This window comes from Cannabis sativa, chromosome 3, assembly GCF_029168945.1.
Source record: "Cannabis sativa cultivar Pink pepper isolate KNU-18-1 chromosome 3, ASM2916894v1, whole genome shotgun sequence".
NCBI classification, from domain to species: Eukaryota; Viridiplantae; Streptophyta; class Magnoliopsida; order Rosales; family Cannabaceae; genus Cannabis; species Cannabis sativa.
In genome coordinates, this window is record NC_083603.1 from 41,544,329 (window position 1) to 41,560,508 (window position 16,180).

Genomic DNA, 16,180 nt, shown 5'->3' on the forward strand with positions numbered 1-16,180 from the left:
TAATTAAAATATATACATTTAATATTAACTCACTTCATGGAATGTGAACTAATATATGTAAATACTACCTTTGGGCAAGTAATTACACATATAGTCAACCAAAAATATAATATTTTCTTCAACATGTGAAATTTGGTGATAAAACAATCATTAAAAATTAATAATTTTCAACCAAATTTCCAAAAGAGATATATAATTGCTTTTATTATATTGATAAGCAAAAATAAAGTGTCCACCATAACACATTATTTTTGTATCAAACAACCAAGTTTTATAATTTTAGAACAACAATTAATGGAAAAAATATGAAATAAAGAATATTGGTGGAGATTACATAGTCAAGATAAATTAAACAAGAGAGTGACTATGTCATATGGAACGAGAAGAAACTCAAAAAATTTTCTATGATTGACAAATTTCGAAAAATTATCAAAAAATATTTTTAATAATTTTTTAACTACATAATTATCATAAAATAATAATAATTATTAAACGGAGTCAAAAAATTAATTAAAAATCATAGAAAAATCAGAAATTTAATTCTAAGCACGCTGGAAAAAAAAAATCGTCGAAAAACGACCTCCGAGGGGGTCCCACGCGCCCCCACGCGCCGCCTGCGCGAGTGGGCGTTGCTGTCTGGCCTCCATCTTCTTCCTCCAGCCGGGTTGGAGGCGGGTCACGCGACCCGGATTGGCCCAGTCGGGTCTGCAAGCGTATTCCGGCCAAAAATCGACGAAAAATTGGGGATTTTGGATGGGTTTTGGTCGGGATGGAATTTCTAATCTACCTAAGGATTCAATTTGGGATAAAACATCCAAAATAATGGTAGATCAAGAAATTGAATCCGAAAATTTCAAACCAAAAAAAATCTTGAAACGTACGGGTTTTAGACTAAATCGTTAATGGAAATAGGTAGTTGTATTAGAAATCAATGTACAATCATTTATGCATAATCAATTTCATTCAATTATAATCATAATCAAAAAATCCATATATAATTTTATCATTCAAAAATACAACAAACCTAAAATTTTAATCTTGAAATTCTCTTAATTTACTCAACAATTTTATGCAAATAACATATCAAAAGAAAGAGAATTTAATAATGAATAAAACCCCTAAACTTTTAAGATTGAAAAACAAAAAATTCAACATAAAATAATAGCGAAATTAATATGTAATTATGAATAATTAACATATACAAATTAATTATACTAATTATAGGTTCTAAATCATATACAATAGGCTATCTGATACCACATGTTAGATAAATTAACAATTAACCCAAGATCTATTTGTATATAACATAGAACACAATAATAAGATATAATAATTAGGTATGTGTACCTGATTGATCCATAGCAATTATCTCTGATTGATCCACAAGAAGCTACTCCAATTTGATAGTGCAATACTATCAACTAAGTCTTCCTCCCTAGATCTCTAAATCAGAAGCATTTATTTTCTCTGATTATCAAAAGGTATACAATTGTGATGAGACAATATGTATTTATAGAGTTAGGGAGGGGACTTAGCTACAAAACCCTAGTTGGGCTGGGCCTGCTCATCAAAGGCTTCAGTCAACTAGAAAAGCCCACACTTCTGCTTCACCTAGACTTTACTCACAGATGCTAAGCCCATTAACAATTGATCACCAACAACATGGGCTAACACAGCAAAGAACTATCCAATCAACCCAAGTTTTAATAAAACCAATAAAATTTAATGTAAGCCCAAATAAAAGTCTAACATGTTGAGAATCATCGGGTTACATGATGATGAGTGTAGCTCGGGTGTTCTTATATATCGTTCAATACTCTTTATTTCACGTGGGACAATGTCCACAATTGTGTTGTAAAAACTAACTACTAATTTTTTGAAAGGAATGAGTTGCCATTATTGTCTCCATTATACCGATAAGAATTTCCCGCCTCATCTCCGGAATAGATGGAGACAACGCGGAAAACATGATAGGGGCCGGGGCCGGGGCCGGGGCGGGGGTGGAAAGGGGGCGGAAAATGTATTCCCTGCATCGCCCCATGTGATCATGTGCATATATATCCCTAGAGTCCTCCTGTTGAATAATTCATTACGTACTCATTGGTTACTTCTAGAAGACCCATCAGAAGAATAGTCCTCTCGTTTATTGATGGACTGTCTGTCTCGTGTCACATGACAAGAATTATAATTTTCTCATCAGTTGAATATATATTCCTTGGGAAAGTGATTAATTTGATGAGAGCCTCAGTCATCACTTATTAAGTGATTAATGGCTCCAATTGGTCCAACCAGTTGTTTAAATGTGGCCCGAGAGCTGTTTATGGACACAATCTGAGTCAGACATTTTTGGCTCATTTATAATATTCCAACAATCATTTTGGGCTGATATGAAATTGTATAAGAGACTTTGCAACACGAAAGCGATGCCACAAAAGAAAATGCAATTATATGAAGTGGAGAGAAGAATAGTCAGATTAGATAGATGGAATAGTAACCCACCCAGATAACTACTTTTTACATTGATGGAATTGGCTATTCTTCTCAACATATATAATTGAAGTCTTTCTTACGCTAATTAATAATATTGCCCTACGTACGTTTTGCTTATATTATATATATATAGTCCAGTTATTTATATACATATATATATGTAGAATTATTATTATTATTATTATCATCATGTCAGGAAGATCAGGAACCTCATCATTATTAGTATCATTGATTAGTACTTATTTCATTATCTATGTGATTTGCTGGTTTGTTGTTATTGATGTTTCATTAACAAGAGCCCAGAATATTAAAGGAACTCAGCCCACTACAGCTCCCTCTGAAGGTCTTCTTCTTTATCTTATAATGTCTCTCTCAATTTATGTATTTTGTTATTTGTATTATCACAAAATTCACATACCTTAATTATGAAAATAATTTGGTTGTAGTGAGAGCTTTGAACTCTATATTTGAGCAATGGAAGATAAAGGCTGACACTGAAAAGTGGAACATAAGTGGGGAACCATGCAGTGGTGCCGCCATAAACAACTCCATCTACATCAATAACTCATCTTTGAGACCTTTTATCAAATGCGACTGCACTTTTAATAATGGTTCTCTATGTCACATTACTCAACTGTATGTACATTTATCTATAACTATATAAAAAGGAGAATGTGGTTTTGGGCTTCCCAAAAGTAAATTACCAAATTCTCCTTCTTTTTTTTTTTTTTTATCTATAACCTTTATAAAAAAAAAGAATGTTTTTGAGTTCCACTAAGTAAACTTAATTAACTTTTATTAAATATTAAACTACAAAAAATAATAACTTGTTCTTTTATAACTCAAAAAAAAAAATCTAAGTCAAACAACCATACATATTGTAATCTTTTTTTTTAAAAAAATTATTTTTGAAATCTTTTTATATCCCACATTTAATTAATGAATAATAATTTATCTTTGTACAAAATAACTTAAAAGTATATTATTTTATACAAAAAATTTAAAAAATTATTTCAATTAATGGAAATAATTTACTTATTATTTTATTAAATAAAAAATAATAAAAAAACACAATTTTAGTTATATAAATACATATATATATGTGATAATTACTTTTCTCTCCGTCACTTTAGATTATTAAAATAATAGATTTATAAACCCATTTATTGATGTGTGAGAGCCATAACCTTTACTAAAAAAATATCACACTTAAAAAATATATGTATTTTCTAATTTCATAATTGTAAAGTAAAATAGTAAGAAAGCTCCACAAAATTAATTTAATATAAATGATTATAATTTTTGTTTAATGTGGGCAGTGAGCACAAATATCTTTAGGGGAATTTTATTTACACTTTAAAAAATTTATAAATGCACTATATTTTAATAATTTTTATTTTAAATAAAATTTAAATCTGTATTTATAGTAGTTTTTTTTTAATCAAAATTCCTTCAATTCAAATTGTTAAAAAATAAATCTATCAAAAAAAATTAAATATTATAATAAAAAATTATACGAAATTCTATTAGAAAAATATAAAAAAAAATTATATAAATTTGAAAAATAATTATGACTTTTTTTAAAATAAATACAAAAATTAACACAATATAATGTGAGAAAAATAAATCAAAAAAATATTAAGAGTGATTTTTAAAAATTATTTTAAGTTTATTTTTTATATACTTATTATACATTATAAGAAATGTCACTTTTACCAGCACAATTCGCTAATGCGCTCGCAAACTATACTGGCAAAAAAGTCAAAGTTTTACCAGTGCATATTTGTAGTGACTAAAATCTAACTTTTTCAGTGTATTTACGCACTGGGAAAAGTTATTTTTGCCAGCGCTTTTCATTTTGTGCTGGTAAAAATTCTAATACCAATGTTGATTTGCCAATCTCTTTTGTCAATGCATCTGAGTAAATTTTATTTTACCAGCGTAATACTAAACTTTTGCCAACACAAAAATGTACTGACAAAAATGGCATTTCTTGTAGTTAATTTGTGGGATGCAAATAAAATTTTTCATATTTTTATAATAAATGAGTCCCCTCAAAATAAAAAGTCGTGTTGAATACATGTGCGGAGCACGTGTGCCTCCGACTAGTATATATATATATATCTTTATTTTTGGATTAGTATTGACTCTTGATGACATTATGTGTTTCTTTTTTTAATAACTTACTCATTAGGTTTATTTTAATTTTTATCATCATTATTATCATTTTTATATTCTTTAAGATAAATCCATTTTATAAAAGATATTCCTATTAGATCTTTAAATTAATGTAAATTATATGATAAATTTAAATAGAGAATGATGGTATATATTGGACAACTCACTCGTAAAAATGGGTGTATTTTATAAAATTAGGTGAATGTACGTGTCGAGCACGTATTGCTAATTTCATTTAAGATTTTAGTCTTTTTAAGATTTTAAATATATTTTATTTTTAAAGATTATAAATTTTTTTCTTGAAAAAATTAAATATTTATATTTGAAATATCTTTATATATATGAAATATCTTTATATTTGAAAAAATTAAAGATAGAAATGGTATTTCTGCTAAACCATGACACTTGAATCATCGGGGCGAATTAACACCAACCAATAAGAAAGAAAAAAAAACAGAGAACGGTTTCAAGGTGGAGTATTGTGTTTAATATATGAGTTTAATATCTACAAACATCATAGTGAAAAAAATAATAACAATAAAAAAAAAATAGTTATCCTTATATGATAGAAAAATAGAAAAATTAAATTTTATCATCAATTAAAATTAATAATTATACCTGTATAATTAATAGGTTAAAAAAAGAGTAATGACCTATATTATAGATAGATATATAGATTATGGAGTGCAGTGACGAAGCTAGAAATTTAGTTGAGTGAGGGCTTGAATAAATATTAAGTCAAAACTAATAAAAATAATGATAAATGTATCTTTTAAATTTTCATCTTCAATAAAATAAAATAATACTATTGACAAAAATAAAATAAAATATTGTCAATGGTATTAATTTATTTTTTAATAAAGTATTATTTTTTTTATTATTTGTATTGGACTACTTTTAAAATGGGCTTGATTAGAATAAGAGTAGGCTCATAAATCATGATTAAGATATTGAGTGAGGGCTTTTGTGAATTGGACTTTAATAAATTGAGCAAAGTGAATTAATATATGTATATATCTACATATAAAAAATTTGATGTTTATATTTGAGTGAGGGCTTTAGCCCACATATGGGCTAAAGTCCCTCCGTCCCTGATGGAGTGCAAACACTTAACTAATTTGATGACTCTCTATTGCCAAAAATTTATTCACATTAGAATAGAAAAGAAATTAATAAAACAATTAATATTCTCCCTATATAGGTTTGTTAGAGAGATATGTGAGGTTTAATTAATGTGTTTATTTGTTAACGGGAGATCAAACCTAATCGTTAAATTTAACAGAATATTCTTTTATATATTCTGTTAAACCAAGAAATGTCGTTAGATAAGTACTTTTAATATATAAAGATATAACATGATGGTATTTTTAATTAATAGATACAAAAAAGAAATAGGCTTTTTTTATGGACTAATATTCAAAAAAATTGTAAAAGAAAAACAATTTGAAGGCTTCTTGGGCTTAGAGGTAAAGGTCTATGCTAACTGTAATTTCCCACAGTTTAATGGTAAAATTAATAATAGAAATCGCAGGTAGGCGTAGGCTGTTGTGAACATCCTTTAAAGTGATATATGATCCAACTTTATTTTGTGATTTAGTTTTGGTTATAATCACAATGCAGGAATATTTCTAAAATGGATGTTGGTGGTGAGATTCCAGAAGAGCTTTGGACTCTGACCTATCTCTCCTATCTGTATGTGCTTATTCTTCTGACCTTTCAATGCTTATCATTACCTCTTCACAACATTAATTTATAATTACCTACACTTTGTTTTTACCATCATCATTTTTTGTAGGAATTTGGGCTACAATTTCCTGACTGGTTCTCTTTCTCCATCAATTGGAAACCTCACTAACTTACAGTACTTGTAAGCATACTTACATAGATTTGGTATGATATATTCAAATATTTCTCTATACTTGTTCATTTCTTTATATATATTCTCTTTGGGATTACTACTTTCTAGGGGCTTGAGTATGAATGCATTGTCAGGAGAGGTCCCAAAGGAATTGGGACTACTTAGTCAGCTATCATCTTTGTAAGTTGTTAAATTTCCATTGACCAATTCAATCACATTATTATTGACATTAATTCTTGGAAATACTTTTGTATATAGGTACTTTCTATCAAACAATTTCTCTGGTCCGTTGCCGCCAGAACTAGGGAATTTGACCAAATTGAAAATATTGTAAGTTGGTGGTAACAATTTATCCTTTAAGATTTCCTATTCAACTTAATGAGTAATGGAGTTGTAAATTGGTCCCAATATCCACCCTGATTCCTTTGCTTTTCCTTGTTTATTTTGTAGTAGTTTTCCCAGTTGTGGAGTTAGTGGCGAGATTCCTTCAACATTTGAAAATCTACAAAGCATAAAAAGCTTGTAAACTGTTTATTATATGTACCCTTTTCTCATGATGATATGATATGATTTAAAATAAGTTTAAAAAGTTTGTTGTCTAATTATGACATGATGATTTTTTATTTACCAGTTATGCATCAGATAATGAACTCACAGGCAAGATACCTCACTTCATAGGAACTTGGTCAAATCTTATTAACTTGTAAGAAAAGTTGAACTGTATAGTTAGTTTGCAATGTCTATATCTGTATATTCACAATAGTTAGCTACTTGTTTGTGTTGATACAGGGCTTTGCAAGGGAACTCTTTTCAAGGGCCTATACCATCAACCTTAGCAAATCTAACTTCTTTAGTACAATTGTGAGTAACAGGGCTCAATAGAATTTTCATCTTCAAATTTTTATAGCTAATAATCTTAAGTGTGACTGTGAATTATATTTATGTAGGCGGTTGAGTGATATTTCTAATACAAGTTCCCCTCTTGCATTTATCACCAATATAAAGTCTCTTGTAACTTTGTAAGTAAACTCTTTCTCAACACAAAATCAATGTCATGGATTATTGTCAAATTAACAACTCATCATATATAACTTGTAGAGAACTGAGAAACAATGATATCGCTGGCACAATTCCATCGAGTATTGGCAAACTCACACAATTGGAACATCTGTAAGTTCATTATAGGCACAAAAATCTACCCAACATACACTATTTTCTAACTATAAAATTGTGCTTTTATCTTTACAGGGATTTGAGCTTTAACAAGTTAAATGGACCGATTCCAGAGTCTCTTTTCAACATGGATTCACTTATTTATTTGTAATTAATATATATCCTTGTCTCTCAAAGCCCGTCTCAAGGTGTTGAGAGACCTAGGGCGAAATTTGAAACGGGGCTTTTTTTACAAAAAAATAAAATAAACATTATATAATTTTATTTATTTTTACTTTGAGATTATTATTGAAATTTTGACACAATATAATTTAACTTTTTATCTTCATATAACAAATAATTTTTCTCGCCATATAAGGTAACTTAACGTAATATTTAATTATAATTAATAGCATCTTTATTGAAGTGTTATATATTTTAGGACTTTTGTAAAAAAAAAAAAATCAATAGTATGTCAAAAATTATGTTAATTTTTTTTAATATATGTAATAAATTTTTATAAATTTTAAAAAATAAATAATAATTAATAAATATATTTTTTATTTAAGTTATAATATTCTTGTTAGTTATTTTTTAAAAATATTTGATTTATTTATTAGAATTACAATAAATTATTTTATCCGTTTGATTGCATCAAGAGTAATTTTTAAAAAATTGTTTACTAAACATAATCTTTGCTCCTTACTAAAAATATTTATAACATAATATATTTTTTTAAATAATATTTTTTTTAAAAAAAAAAAACCCCAACAGTTTACTATAAATTTATTTCTAAACATTATATTATATATATATTTTTAGGTAATGCATTGAATATATCTTAAAATATCATATTCTTATTAAATAAATAAATAAACATACATATTTTTTACAAATTTTAACCATACCTTTGAATTTTTAAAACAAATAAAATGTGAGGGATGTAGGAATCGAACTCAGCACCCACACCTCAACATAAAACCCCTTTATTACCAACTGTGCTATAAGCCATTTTATGTAATTATTGAACCAAAATTTATATATACATATATTATATTTTTATTTTTTTTATACATATAATATTAATTTTAATTTTTTCGGGGCCTTCGAAATTGTGGGGCCTGGGGCCAAGGCCCCGGCTGCCCCACCCTCTAGCCGGCCATGTCTCTCATTAATTGCATTATATCATAGCTACTATTATGGAATATATCAAACCAAGTAATTTTGTTTCCTTTAATCAGGTTTCTTGGAAACAATAGTCTAAATGGTACCTTGCCTTGGAAAAACAGTTCATCTCCTCTCAACATGTGAGTTAATATATATAATATTTTAGTATGTTTAGTAGGATTCATGGTAATCAATCTAAATTAACACTGATGTACTATATCTTATGCTTGCAGAGATCTATCATACAATAATTTTGCGGGAAGCATTCCTTTTTGGGTTAATGATCAACAAAATTTACAGCTGTATGCCTTTCAAGAAATGTTAATTTTTTTCTTTTTTCACTTTAATTTTTGGTTCATTTTCATCCATAAAATGACACCCATATGATTTAGTACTTTTGTGTTATGTTGATGCTTGTTTTACTGCATAGTAAAGACTTAGATGACAAAAAACGATTTACATGAAGACAAGACTAGTATTTATACTTCACCTTTTTGATGCAGTAACTTGGTTGGCAACAATTTTACTATAGATAATTCAAGCAACAGGTATTTTTTTTTTTTCTTGTGAAGCTATCTATAATATCTTCCCACCCACATTATTGCTCTTGGCGATAGCTACGCAAATAAAGTTTCAAGATTATGTTGTTGGATAATTAACTTCAATTATTGGTCTAATTTATGCTTAGTTTGTTTTTAGTAATTTTCTTTTAGGTTTGGGCTGCCTTCAGAGAAATTTTCCATGTAATCGAGATCGATCCCTTTGTAAGTAGAGGTTACACAGTCTGTTTATTTTTTTTCTACTTATATTAAGCAACATTACTTACTTAGCACTTTCTTAACTAAAATTTTTATGTATTTCTTGATTCTGCAGATTCTAACTTTGGGATCAACTGTGGTGGTGAACAAATTACATCTTCTGATGGTGTTGTGTATGAGAAAGATGATGAGACTCTTGGTCCAGCTACTCATTTTGTTACCAGCTCTAAAAGATGGGCAGTAAGCAATGTTGGACGTTTCCAATGGAATGACAGTCATAGCTATATAAGTACTTCATCATCTCATTTCACAAATACTTTAGACTCAGAACTATTCCAGACTGCAAGGCTTTCTGCTTCATCATTGAGATACTATGGTCTGGGGCTTCAGAATGGTAACTACACTGTCAAACTCCACTTTGCAGAAACTGCTTTCGAAAATCCTCGCACCTGGACTAGTCTCGGCAAGCGTATATTTGATATTTATATCCAAGTAATGAGAGCTTAATTTTCCTAAGATTTCTCTCTTAATTTTCTTTTTAACTTAAATTGGTGTTTTATTAACTTGGTTCATGACTATTTGTAGTGCAAAAATATGACAGGCAAACCGTGTAATACAAAATTTTGATATCAGAAAAGAGGCAGGTGGAATCTCTTTCAAGGTGGTCCTGAAGGAATTTAAGGTTGTTGTCTCCCAGAATTACCTTGAAATCCATCTTTTTTGGGCTGGAAAAGGAACTTGTTGCATACCAGAAGTTGGTAATTATGGACCTTCCATTTCAGCAATCAGTGCTACTCAAGGTAATAAATAGTCCAACTAGTTGGACGGCTGGAATCATTTCAGCAATCAATAAGGATAATGTAGTTGAATATATCTATTTGATACAGATTTCACACCTACTGTCAGTAACATTTCTCCAAGTTTAAGCAATAAGAAGAGCAGAACTAGTTTGATTGTGGGGATCACTGTTGGGGTTGTCATTTTAAGCTTTATGTCAATTGTAGTGGCCTTCTATCTTATTCAGATAAGAAAAAAGTCACAAATGAAAGATGACGACGACGGTACGCACTTTTTTATACATTTGTTGCAAATTACTAGTTGTTGGTTGAAAGAGAATTGTAATTTGAAAGCTTAATGATTGTTAGTTGATGATTTACAGAGTTTTTGGGGATAGATGTTAAACCATTGACTTTCCGTTATGCTGAACTTAAGACCGCGACAAATGATTTTGATTCTTCAAATAAGTTGGGAGAAGGAGGATTTGGACCTGTTTACAAGGTACACAGTTGTATTAGTCAATTTCATAACACAAAAATCTCATTTAGTATTGGTATGAAATGTAGTACAATTCCTTCATCCTTTGTGATTATACATTTACATTTGATACAACTAATAATAGGGAACACTTGAAGATGGAAGAGTTATTGCAGTGAAGCAATTGTCTTTGACTTCTAAGCAAGGAAAGAGCCAATTTGTGGCTGAAATCGCCACAATATCTGCTGTGCAACATCGTAACCTCGTCAAGTTATATGGCTGTTGTATTGAGGGAGATAAAAGGCTTCTTGTTTATGAGTATTTGGAAAATAAGAGCCTTGATCAAGCACTGTATGGTATGAGAATAATGCATTTGTTGCTTATACAAATAACAATGACTGTATTTTAAGAACCAAAAGTTACACTAAACATAACAAATCATGTAACTGTCATGATCAGGTAACCAGAGCTTGAATTTGAATTGGTCAACGCGGTTTGACATTTGCTTAGGCATAGCAAGAGGTCTAGCTTACCTACATGAGGAATCACGAGTTCGAATTGTGCACAGGGATGTCAAATCCAGTAACATTCTTCTTGACTCTAATTTCACTCCCAAAATATCAGACTTTGGTTTGGCCAAATTGTATGAAGATCAAAAGACTCATATAAGTACAGCAGGAGTTGCAGGAACTATGTAAGATTTTCTATGATTGATCATACTTAATTTTTTATTTTACACTATCATTATGATTATTAGTAACAAGTACAAACTATTCACTAATGTTTCATTGATGTTGTAGTGGTTATCTTGCACCTGAATATGCCATGCTTGGTCACCTTACTGAGAAAACAGATGTCTTTGCTTTTGGAGTTGTGGCATTAGAAATCCTTACCGGCAGAACAAATTCTGACCCGGACTTAGGTGAAGAGAAGGCATATCTTCTTGAATGGGTACTAAAAGGATTACAATCATAGCTTTCAATAATTGAATAGCATAATTTTTTGTTATCTCCTAACAAACACAATTTCATCCTTGTTTATGCTCACTAGGCTTGGAATCTACATGAAGAAGGCCGTGAAATCGATCTGGTGGATTCAAAACTATCAGAATTCATTGAGCAAGAAGTGAGAAGAATCATACAAGTAGCTTTTTTATGCACTCGAGCATCACCTACAACTCGTCCATCGATGTCGAATGTGGTAACAATGCTTTCAGTAGATAGTGATGTGGATACTGAATTTTTAAGGCCTAGTTACTTAGTTGACTGGAAATACAACGATGTCAGCAGCCTAATGAGTCGAATTGCACAAGGGACTGATCCTAGTACAAGCATGAAGGCAGATGCTTAGTGCATGATGAAGTTGATAAAACATGGCTAGTGCTTGTTTTGCTATGAATATGCTAGTTCAAGTGAAGTCATGTCTGATATGATTAAAAAAATCAAGGCATGTCAACATATGCACCTTGTTATGTATCCATGTTTAGAATCTAGATTATGGCTTTTATGAATCGTTTTCAAGTACAAACCAACATATTGTAGTACATGAGTCCATTGTTTGCAACACTATACTACAGGTGTTGAGTAAAAGTTTAATTTTGTTACGTGAGATATTCTATAAATATATGTATGTTTACATATTAAGGACTATAATACATAAATATAAGACAAAATGTGCCTAAAAAATTGTGCTAACGGCTATAAACGTCTACCTTTCATTCCCATACTATATAAACTCATTTTTCACTCAAAAATTAAAGTTGGTTGAGCTTCTAATTATCATATAACATCACTCTAAGTGTTCTAAGTTAAAGAATTATCATTTTTTCATAAACACACCAACCAGACGCACTTGAGCCAAACTTGTTCTTATCTTCTCTAGTGTACTTGCAATCTCTCTAGGATTTCACATTGTATTTCATCTTATTAGAAAGTATGCTTTGTATTTTAAAATCAAATATCCATTGTACTAAGAGGTGAGGTTGGCACCGGTAGAAAAACAACTTGGTTGTAGGTAAGGTTAGGGGTGTTCATTGGATCACATCCAATAGATTTGGACCCATCCGATCCAATCCAATTATTTATTGGATATTGGATTTTTCCATCCAATCCAATCCAATTGAATTGAGTCATCCGATCTGATCCGATCCAATGGATGTATTGGATTGGATCGGTTCCATCCATTGGATGCTTTAACTGGTTTTTTATTAGATTGGATTGGATCCATACAATGAATCCCATGGATGAATCCAATCCATTTTAACCACTATTTAGGCTAATTTCATTAAAAATATATATATATGAAAAAATATAATTTAAAACCTAATAAATAATAAAATAATATATAAAATATTAAATAAAATAATTAAATATATAAAATTATAAATATTAAATATGATTGGATGGACATTGGATGATATTGGATTGGATTGGATCGATTAACCATTGGATCGGATGTCTCATCCAATATCCGATCCGATCCAATTGGATTTTTAAAATTTGCATCCGATCCGATCCAATTATAATTGGATATCCGATTCTATTGGATCGGTTGGGATTGGATCGATCGGTTGGAATTGGATTGGATGACTTTATGCACACCCCTAGGTAAGATTGATACCGATTTTTGTAAACAACCCGAGAAAAGTGAGATTGTCAACAACAATTTGAGAGTGAGATTGACACTTCAAAAATTTGAAGAGGTTGATAGAGTCCTTTGTAAAACTATTGGTTGAGGTGAAGTTGGCACCAGTGGAAAAACAACTCAGTTGGTGAGATTGGCACTTCAACTATCCGGTGAGGTTGATAGTCCTTGGAAGAAAACTATTGTGAGAGGTTTGGGAAAAAACTTAGTGAAAAAGTCCCCAGTTGTAAGGGTTAGTCAAGCTCATTAACTTAGCTCGATAGTTGAACTCAAAACTAGGTCCATAGCTTTTAAGACTAAGAACGTAGGTGGCTTAGTTCTATTGAACCTTGTAAAAATTATGAGTTTGCAATTTCTATCCCTAACCTATTTACATTTCAAGTTTGTTATTTGTTTATACTTGTGATTGTCTTTGTTATTGCATTAAACTTGAATATTTGCATGAATTATCTTTGGGGTTTTTAAACTTTTGAAATTAGTTTAAATTTCCAATTCATCCCCCTCTTAGAAATATATCTTGGACTAACAGATATTATTGCACTATCAAATTGTAGTAATTGCTATGAATCAATCAGGTACGCATAGCTAATTATTATCTATTATTATTGTGTTCTAGATTATATACAAATTTTGTATCTTAGGTTATTTATTTTTTCTAACATATGGTCTCAGATTGTCAATTGTGTATGATTTAGATCTTATAATTTGTATAACAACTAATATGTATATGTTAATTTTCTCCAATTACATATTAATTTAGTAATTATTATTTGTTAAATTTTTCATTTTTTAATCTTAAAACTTTAGGGGTTCTATTCCTCATGAAATTCTCTTTCTTCTAATATATTATTTGCATAAAATTGTTGAGTATTTGGTGAGAATTTTAAGTTTAAAGTTTTGAGTTTTATGTGATTATATTATGATATAGATTTTAGATTTTTTGATTCTATTGAATATAAACTAAAATTGATTGTGTATATCTCATTAACAATTATTTTATAATGTTATTTCTACACATTTAATTTTCGAATTGGATGAGATATAATTACCATAATCAGATTTATTTTAGTTCATAGTTTTTGGATGTATTTCATTAGATTTAGCTAAGTTTATGCATGTATACTCAAAATTGAATTTGTAGATCTCTTAGTAATTGAATGTCAATCGAAAAACCCCCTTTTCCCGTCTATTTCAAGTCATTTTTTGGCTAGAAAATATTTTCGACCTGAATGGACTGAAACCATGTTGCTTGACCCGTTTTGGAGCTGCTATAGGTTGAAGACAACCTGCTTGGGACAAAGCCCACTCACGACTGCCAGAGCGTGAGGGAGAGTGTCATAGTTTTCAAACTCTAGTTTTTAACGATTCTTTTCTCCAATATTATTAGAATTTAATTTTCTGTTTTTCTATAATTTTAATTTATTTTTGACTCCATTTAATAATAATTATTATTAATTTAATGATAATTATGCAATTAAAAAATCATTAAAAATAATTTTTGATGATTTTTTGAAATTAGTAAATCATAGCAAATTTTTTTAGACTTTTTGTCGTTCTATTTGACATACTAACTCTCTTATTTTGATTTATCTTGATGTGTAATCTCCACAATACTCTTTTTTTTTTTTCATATCTTTCTATTCTTTGTTGTTCTAAAATTTTTAAAACTTGATTGTTTGATGCAAAAATAACGTGTTATGGTTGACACTATATATTTTTTTATTATCGATATATTATAAGCAATTAATATATCTCTTTTTAGAAATTTGGCTAAAAATTATAATTTATCAGTAATTGTTTAATCACTAAATTTCATATGTTGTAAAAAATATTATTTATTTTTGTTGACTATATGTGTAATTACTTGCCCAAAAGTAGTAGTTATATGTATATATTAATTAGTTCATTTCATGAAGTGAGTTAATATTAAATGTGTATAAGAATTTTAATTATTTTTCTAAAGGTAATAATTTAAATATACATATTTATTATTATTTTTGGCTTGAACTAATATATACTCTTTAAGAAATTCATTTATCCAAAGGTAATAAATTCTTAATTGGTATGTATTTTTTCTTTATTTTTCTTTATATATTTTCACCCCAAATGAGAGTTTATAATGACCAGTTGACTCCACAATATTTTCTAATTGCATTGCTCATATAGCTTGATCAAATTTTAATTTTTGGGTTTTCGGTCTCCTTTCTGTGAACAACAATAACGCTTCCATCCAAATCCTAAAAACATTCAACTTTAACGCATGGAAACGAGATGTGAAAATTACTTTAGGTGTAATGGATTTAGACTTATGCATGCGAGAAGAAAAATATGTTGATCTTATTTATACCAAAACTGTTGCCCATAAAACTTTTCATGCACCATGGGAAAATTCAAATCGTCTTAGTCGCATTGTTATGTAAAGTTATATTCCTGAACATTTATTTAGTGGCTTTCCAGACACTACAAATGTCAAAGAATTTTTCAATGTTGTAGAAAAACTATATGATATTGGCAAAAACGCTGAAGTTGGACATCTTATGGATGAAATGATAGCTATTAAGTATGATGAATCAAAAGGAGAGAGACTTTAATCTAAAAAATTATGAATGACATGTTAGACATTTATTTGTATAGACTAAAACATACATGATTATGAATAAAGTGCGGAATTAATAAATCA

At 29.3% G+C, this 16,180-nt stretch overlaps 1 protein-coding gene across 2 annotated transcripts in view; it reads left to right on the forward strand.

Annotated features, from left to right (window-relative positions):
- LOC115711010 (probable LRR receptor-like serine/threonine-protein kinase At1g56140) overlaps positions 1–12,460 on the forward strand; it is a 34,221-nt gene extending 21,761 nt beyond the window's left edge. Inside the window, exons 1-24 of one of the 2 annotated variants that reach the window (XM_061111136.1) lie at positions 2,535–2,833; positions 2,937–3,126; positions 6,289–6,360; positions 6,464–6,535; positions 6,635–6,706; positions 6,785–6,856; positions 6,977–7,048; positions 7,158–7,229; positions 7,316–7,387; positions 7,474–7,545; positions 7,625–7,696; positions 7,775–7,846; positions 8,920–8,985; positions 9,079–9,147; positions 9,349–9,393; positions 9,545–9,609; positions 9,719–10,095; positions 10,205–10,403; positions 10,491–10,664; positions 10,763–10,881; positions 11,003–11,213; positions 11,317–11,551; positions 11,658–11,808; positions 11,908–12,460. In XM_061111136.1, coding sequence (XP_060967119.1) covers positions 2,680–2,833; positions 2,937–3,126; positions 6,289–6,360; positions 6,464–6,535; positions 6,635–6,706; positions 6,785–6,856; positions 6,977–7,048; positions 7,158–7,229; positions 7,316–7,387; positions 7,474–7,545; positions 7,625–7,696; positions 7,775–7,846; positions 8,920–8,985; positions 9,079–9,147; positions 9,349–9,393; positions 9,545–9,609; positions 9,719–10,095; positions 10,205–10,403; positions 10,491–10,664; positions 10,763–10,881; positions 11,003–11,213; positions 11,317–11,551; positions 11,658–11,808; positions 11,908–12,207 — 3,075 coding nt within the window. In that variant the 5' untranslated portion in view covers positions 2,535–2,679 and the 3' untranslated portion in view covers positions 12,208–12,460. Of the gene's footprint in view, positions 1–2,534; positions 2,834–2,936; positions 3,127–6,288; positions 6,361–6,463; positions 6,536–6,634; positions 6,707–6,784; positions 6,857–6,976; positions 7,049–7,157; positions 7,230–7,315; positions 7,388–7,473; positions 7,546–7,624; positions 7,697–7,774; positions 7,847–8,919; positions 8,986–9,078; positions 9,148–9,348; positions 9,394–9,544; positions 9,610–9,718; positions 10,096–10,204; positions 10,404–10,490; positions 10,665–10,762; positions 10,882–11,002; positions 11,214–11,316; positions 11,552–11,657; positions 11,809–11,907 lie in introns of those variants that run through there. The other variant, XM_061111135.1, reaches the window with a different exon arrangement.
- The last annotated feature ends 3,720 nt before the right edge of the window (positions 12,461–16,180 follow it).